This window comes from Monopterus albus, unplaced genomic scaffold (assembly GCF_001952655.1).
Source record: "Monopterus albus unplaced genomic scaffold, M_albus_1.0 scaffold373.1, whole genome shotgun sequence".
NCBI classification, from domain to species: domain Eukaryota; kingdom Metazoa; phylum Chordata; class Actinopteri; order Synbranchiformes; family Synbranchidae; genus Monopterus; species Monopterus albus.
The window spans coordinates 296,750-304,752 of NW_018128253.1; the positions used below are offsets into that span (position 1 = coordinate 296,750).

Sequence of the window (8,003 nt, forward strand, 5' to 3'; positions counted from 1 at the left end):
ATATATTTATTGAGTTCACACTTTAGGTGTCAGGAGTCAGTAGTAAAGGTTTAGAGAGTTAATGTCAACACAATGACACTATTTCTAAAAGTTTATCTAGCAAAACAAAACAATTTCAGAGTTTTAAAAAGTGGACCCCCCACTTTTGATAGAACTTGACTACTGTATCAGTCACCACCCAGAAACATGGGGTTTGAGTCAGTGCTTCACACACACAGATTAAAATCGATATAAATATTATTTTGCTATCTAGAATTTCATACATTTGCTAAAACTGATGTGTTGTTTCTTTGAACACCAAATGTGATTTGTCTGATTCCTGTCAGGATTATTGCTACTACTCAGATGCAGCCAACAGATGCCAGGAAGGCTTTCCCCTGTTTTGATGAGCCAGCTATGAAAGCTGTTTTCTATATTACTGTAATCCATGACCATGGCACAACAGCCCTGTCCAATGGCAAGGAAAAAGGTTGGTTTCACTGCAATATTTGGAGAGGATTAGACACACAAAATCAACTGAATGTATGAGGGAAACAGTGCTGGACTTTAGTTTTTAGGGTTACACTGTGGAAAGCAGGATGTAATAGTGACATGTCTACAAAAAGGTCAAATATGAACAATTAATAGAACATATGGGATTCTGTTAAATTTAATTTCTTTCTTACAGAATCAACTAACATCATCGTTGATGGCCACAATCTGCTGAAGACGGTTTTTGAGCCTACTGAGAGAATGTCCACCTACTTGTTGGCATTCATTGTCAGTGACTTCACCTACATCAGTAACACCACTGATAGAGTTTTAGTAAGTGACCCTCAAAAGATTTGAGTGATGAAAATGAATGCAAATGTGCATTTCCAGGAAACCTAGCAATATGGGCTCTGCCAAGGTATTTTTGTCTGAAATTAGGCTACTAGTTAACAGAAATCAGAGGAGTCTTCAAATCCTACACATGCTATAGACAGGTATTGTTCACTTCTGTGCCACTGTTTATGGAGAACTGACAGCTTCATTACCGATGACTCTGCTGTTAGCCTGCTATTGAGCTAGGTATGGTGTCAGATAGCAGACCGGCCTTGTGAATAAAGTAGAAGCTATGTTAATAGTGACTACAAAAAGCACATGTTCACATTAGAATGAGCATGTCTGATAACCGTACCTGTGTACAAAATAACAAAAATCTGCTGCAGTAAGCTGACACTTATTGAGCTACAGCTGCACTTCAGGAGAATGGCTAAAGACAAGACAATGTGTCACAATAACACACACCTGAAGCACAGACATAAGCCTATATTGGTTTAGCCACTTAAGTGTTACTGATTTGTTCATATACAGTCTTTGACCTTACCACCTCAGCTGGCGTTATTTTCCCCAGCCTGGTTATTCTGTAAAAATGATTAGTGTACAGACAGTTTCTGAGTTGAGCAGCAAGACTCGTGATGCAACTGGGATGTATGCGATGGCCCCTAATATGTGGTGTCTCTTAAGAAATTAAGAGCTACCCTCATTTGAAGCTTAAACTTCACACCCTGGCACTGTTGCTCATCAGCCATTTTTATCTATTTATTTTTTATATTTGCCCTCAAATCCCATTGTATCCACATTCCTTATGAACAGCATAGTCTTTCTACATTGAAGTAAAACAACAAATGGATATGGTTTGCAGAGAGGCACACATAGGAATGAATAAAAATGCACGTAAAAGCCACTAGGAGTGGCTTTGGACCCTGTTGCCATTCAGTATTAGTATTTAAAATGACACTGCTGCAGAAACCAGCGTATGCATTTAATATGAAAGATGTCTGGGCTGAAGCCTTACTTTTAATAAAAAGATCTACACATGCTAGCTTTAGAATATTGGAGTTACAGAGGCAATATTAATAGAAAACCAGAGAGATTCGATGGTTTCTGATTATAGCATTCAAGTGAACAGAAATGTGGATAATGAGATATATTTTGTCATGTGGGTTTAGATCCGTATCTTTGCCCGGAAGTCTGCTATTACTGCTGGGCAAGGAGACTATGCCCTTAACAAAACTGGACCTATCCTTAACTTCTTTGAGAAGTATTTCAATTCCAGCTACCCTCTGCCCAAATCTGGTAAGTCCACCACACATGATGGCCTGAATATGAATGAGTTGCCCTGAAAGTTCATCCCTATTCGATAAGCTACAGTTTCTTGTCCAGGGGTTTCATTTTATTTCATTTGAAATGAAGTTTACTGAAAGCTTTAGGGCTAAGGCAGTGTTCACTTTACCTGTTGGCATGGCCCAAAAACTCAAAGTGAATCAGATCTGGAGGTGTTCTTCATATGGGGATTAACAGATTAGCTGGATAACCTTTTGACAATTTCACATTATCCTGGATCTGGTGGTTCTTTGAAAGCCTCACAGGACTTGTTGTCCTGGCAACAGGTCTGTAATCTCAAACATACTTGGGGGAAGGAAGCGACTCACTGACATCAAAATGATTATAATAAGACACAAGTTTAAAGAAAACAGACAGGACTGAATGGCCAGAACCATTCTTAGAGAGTACTCGGTACTGTTTCAGTCGGGAGGAAATAAATTATTGATGTGTATCTTATATTAAGGGCAGGCAAAGAGGAAATGTGCTCTTTTCACAACACAGTCAGTGTGCACTGATTGTCCTGAGGTTTCTGGCAAGAGGCATTTTTTATGTAGAGGTGTTAATGTTGAAAATGTAATAAAAATCACCATTTTCTGAGCTACTTGAAAAGTGTACCTGGGTCTATTCCTGAGAGTTTTCATAGTCTACCTTCTTCCTACACTATATGCCTTAAAAACAAAGGATCCAAAGCTTATTATGGCAAATTTTCCCAATAGCTGTGGCCAAGTTATCAATTTAGCAGAATTTACAAGATATAGGCCAGTGTCTTCAGAAAGGATTCCCACCCCGACAGTTTATGGACATTTTACTGCTATAAATTTATTCTGAAACTGAAACAAATGTACTTGGAATATGCAAGGAGTGAAGGGCTGGGAATCCTTTCTGACATGGCTGTATCTACGTGGAATTCATAGCAGTTGAGAGCTTGACATATTTTAATAACTGCATGAGCTAAAGTCATGTGATGATGCACACATTCAGACAGTTGAACTGCGACGAAACTGGTTAATCAAAAGAACAAAAATATGTTATAAATCTTCAAAGTGCAGACATCTGTAGCTAATCATTTGCTAAAACATGTTAAAAAGTTATTTGTAAGAAAAGACAGAAGTACTGTAATGCTGTGCAGGCAAAGACTAAATGTGGAGAAAATCCAACTTGATATAATGAGGCAAAACTATGAAGAAAAACTAATAATAACGATGGTAGAAATAGGCTATGTTACAGTGATAACAGTTTGCAGAATATTCTTCACACTCAGAATCAGAATCAGCTTCATTGGCCAGGTGTGTTGGACACACGAGGAATTTGACTGGTACAGCAGCTTTCAATGTGTACATACATGGCCTTATGTAAGGCAGCAGTGGGCAAGTAAACAATATAAGGCTGAGAGGGCTGAGTAAAGAAGTAATGTGCAATCAAGCAAAGGAATGTGCCTTAGGAATAAAAGTGAAGTACCATATACACACACATCTTGTACTTTATTTACCTATAATGCAGAGATATGAAGTAGCCTATCAAAGGTTCATCGCCGCAACCAAAATAACCTTGGAAATCAACTGGACTTGGATTTCTAGATCGAAGACGTTTCACCTCTCATCCAAGAGGCTTCATCAGTTCTGACTTACTGGTGTTGAGTCGGAGATATTTATCCCCCTTGGTGTGGTTTCAGTCCTTTGAAGGCCAACACTGTCCATTAACGACTGAGTCGTTACAGCCCAGTATCAGTGAGGGTCGTTACCTGTCTTTGGATCCTCCCCTGTCAACCGACGCCTATTGTCCTGGTGGGCATGTTTGGGCAGAGATCTCAAAACCGGGTTGTAGATGGAAGACAAGTTGTGTCTTAGTCCACCACCCCTATTTAGTGAGGGGTGTTCTATTTTTACGAAAATAGCTTCCTTAACACCTCTCTCAAACCAGCGATGTTCTCTGGCGAGGATCTGGACTTCACTGTCCTCAAAAGAGTGTCCTTTCTCCTTCTGGTGGAGGTGGACTGCTGACTCTGGTCCACTGGAGTTGGCCCTCCAGATATCTAAACTTTATAAGCTAATGTCAAATACAGATGTAACAATACTAATACAGATACTTGTTCACAATGCACTCTGGGTTGTGCCGATGATTACTTCCATGCTACTTGGATCTGTCAACCTGTTTACTCTCTCTGGGTAGCAGTGACAGAGAAACTCTTCACCATCTTGAGCTGTAGAATCCCCCCATGCCCGTCACTCTGCCTGCTCGGTAATATCACAGAAGTCAACCACTTACCAGTTAAATATAAAAACCCACTTCTCTCTATCGCCAAGAAAACGATCCTTCTAAATCGAAATCTAAAAACTCATTACACATCAACCAATGGACCAACCTTCTCATAGAACACATCAGACTAGAGAAAGCCATCATCCACCCATAAGAATAATATACCAACTTTTACTGATACTTGGAATCCATTTCTAATCACTTTTAACTTAAACCAGATACCTGGGTTCAAGGCCAAGGCCACACACATTCCCACAAACTCCTAGAAATATAATAAGTTTCTTTTTATTTCATTATTGTTACTGTTATTAGTCCTCATTGTCCATGCTACAGTTTTGAGTATATCACATCTATCAAGCAAACCAGATTAACTGAGAATATCCCAGTCATCTCACCACCACAGTTTGGCCCTTGTCGAAGTCACTCAGATCCTTACACTTGCCCATTTTTCCTGCTTCCATCACTTCTGCCTAATATACCCCACACACTGACAGGTGCCACTCTGCCATTGGTCATAATGTTATGCCTGATCAGTGTACAATGGTCATATTTACTGTTTATTGCACTGTGGTGATTTCTGTGTCCAGTCATACAGTCACGTATTAACAGTTCAGCAGAGTAATGGCACGGGGGAGGAAACTGTCCTTGTGTCTGGTTGTTTTTTGGTGTACAGTGACCTGTAGTGCCATCCAGAGGGGAAGAATTCAAACAGTTTATGTCCAGGACGTGAGGGGCCTGCCCTCCTTGTAACCCATGAGGTATACAGGCCCCCCAAGGAGGGCAGGCTGGCACACGCCACCTGTACGTGGTGCCCTTTAGTCAACAAATCCTGACTAACTTTAACCATTCAGAACATTTTAGTCTTGTTTTGTCTGTGAGTTCTAATCTATTTTTTGTCATGCTTTTTGAATGTGTCTTTTGAGTATTTTGACAACACAGCCATCACCAGCTTTGTTGCATACATTTATTATTACAGGTGTTCTTGTCTCTTACAAGGTTAGTGGAAAAAGTCACTTTTCACACACCATCCATGTCACTCTCCACACTAAATTCTTATATTATTACCAAATTCTCACTGTTTGAACAGAATGTTGAATGTTAGACTATAAGATGTTTCTTAAACTCAGTTCTTCCGCCTCTGTCTCGGCCAGCTTGTTGTTCCTAATGGCAGTCTCTGTGGCTGTGATGAAGTCTACCACAGGGATTTGTTTGGGTGTGACCGCAAATGTATGACTGGGCTATTTTTTCCACTCATAATTTCAGCATGTCTACTAAATAATTGCAAGACAGCAAGTTCTTTTTCACGTTTGCAAACACGGTTTGCAGATTTATCTTCAGCCTTATAACTAAGCATCAGCATTTTCATCTCAGCACACAAATGTTTATCGAATGTTCCATCTGAGGGCCAGAATACTGACAAGTGTCACATTCTCCTGTTCCACTTTTGAGATAATCTATAAATTTCCTCCGCCAGCAACAGATTTTTATTCCCAATCACTATGACTGGAGACGTGTTTATCATTTCAGATGCCATAACCCTTTCTTATACAGTTGTCTTTCATAATACACCTATTTTTGCCTATGATCAACTAAATTGGAGGAATGTATAGATGTAAAACATGCAACTCACAACAAAGCTAATTTTTTTCAAAATACTATTTTAACTCACTGTTTCAACTCAAATTAGATTAGATTCACTTCCTTATCATTACCCATGTTCCAATACAAGGCACTGAAAATGCCATTCAACAACAGTTTAAAGCTACTACTTTAGACTTTTTTTTTACAAACTAGAGAACTGTTTAAATTTACATCCTATCCTACTGCCTTAAGCTTAACTCTCTCCTTCCTCTGTGTCTCTGTGCACGTTTACGTCACAGACACACAGAACTGCTCAGGGGGAGAGTAAGAGGCGGAACATACAGCTCTGAACGACACCCATTTCCAGTTTGTATCTAACCGGCGAAAGTAAGACTTGTCCCATCCCCCATTTAAAAACTGCAGGCAGCACAATGCACATTAAAGCAACAAGCTACCATTCCCTCATGAATCGACCACAGCAATAAAAAAACCCCACCATTTTAATAGTAGGTTGTAACTACAAGTGCAATCGCCAATGTTCAACAGTCATGTACTGCTAATATTAAGAAATAGTTATTCGTATAAACAAGTCAATACCCACATGACCCTTTACTCTCCAGACCATGACAGCTTGAAAAAAATAAAAAACACAAGATTATAAACTACAAAACACTACACTACATAAACTTCAAAGATTAGAGACTCCATAAACATCAGGTTCTACTAACTATAGTAACTATAAAACAGCACATCATTATCATTCTTATTATCCTATTATTATTCTTTATTTATTATATTATATGACTTTACCTCCACCGTCCCACGCACGCACCTACACACACAAACACACACGCGCGCCTCTACAGACAGTTAAAATACTCGCACTCACACAAACAGCGGACCGCACCCAAAAGAAAAAAAAAACAATAAACCAACTGCGCAGTAACAGATTCAGTGCATCTACAATATATCTACAGGTCGTACAATCCATTAATATAACCCAATATATATTTTCTTAAACAACTTTTGTCACATTTCATAAAACATGAAGCAATTTACAACACATATACTCAGCCTATATTCAAACACACACTTTTAAGTCCGGAGTATTTACACAAAGCGCTTTAGGTGGGCTTTCACTATAGTTGGCCAACAGAAACCGTATGACCATTGCCCATATGGGCAGGCCAGGTTAACATCAAAACTGATCAAATCTCAACCAAACCCAGCGTCATACCCCCCTCACAGTTAAACTAATTCAATTTGTCCTCTCCAATCGGGACTGCGGGGGACGCAAGTAGTCTGCTTTCTACAGAAACTACTATAATTTCACCATTCACCTTAACATATGATTTAGCTTATCCAGACAGTGTGACTACTCTTTGAGCTCCAACTGTAGACCTGCTAGCAGTACAATCTTGTTCTGCAGCTGTATCATAAAGTTTTTATTTAAATCCCTACCAGACACTCTTATTTATGGCTCACAATTTAGCTTCTCCAAACTGGTTCGTCTGCTCAGGGGTGTTAGGTTATTTTTTAGTTAGATAGATATTCAGAGATTTGTTGTCTATGAATGTTTAGTGCAGACTGCAGGCACGTCAAGGTTACAGGAAAACTGCTGTTAGTGTCAACTGTAATGCTAGTCTTAATATTTGTCTTAATGTGTAAGGTTATGTCCAATTGTTTTAGATACACACCACGAAAACAACAGTCACGCACCTTGACTTTTCCGCATGTTTTGGCTAAACGTTATAGCAGCTGCAAGGCTTGCTTATCGGGTGACGTCACGGTTCGACAGCCCAGAAAGGATTAATATTGTATAGCAATGCTTGGGTCGGGGTCTTTTGGGTTTCCGGGCTGCTTTGGCAGCCTGGGGGTTGGAAGATCTCTGGACTTGAAGTGTGAATTCTTGCCTGTGACTCTTTGAATAAACCAGCACGGTTATATTTTTTATATACTCAAGTGGTCTGAGTCGTCCCGCTGAGTTCCTGGTTTGAAAGAACCGGAAGAAGCTACACAGAAATAATAGCTTATAA

The 8,003-nt window shown here is 39.5% G+C and overlaps 1 protein-coding gene across 1 annotated transcript in view; it reads left to right on the top strand.

The window, feature by feature from the left end:
- LOC109951278 (aminopeptidase Ey-like) overlaps positions 1-8,003 on the top strand; it is a 31,189-nt gene that overhangs the window by 2,810 nt on the left and 20,376 nt on the right. Inside the window, exons 3-5 of the mRNA XM_020585697.1 lie at positions 327-469; positions 668-804; positions 1,974-2,100. Of these exons, the coding sequence (XP_020441353.1) occupies positions 327-469; positions 668-804; positions 1,974-2,100 (407 nt within the window). The remainder of the gene's footprint in view (positions 1-326; positions 470-667; positions 805-1,973; positions 2,101-8,003) is intronic.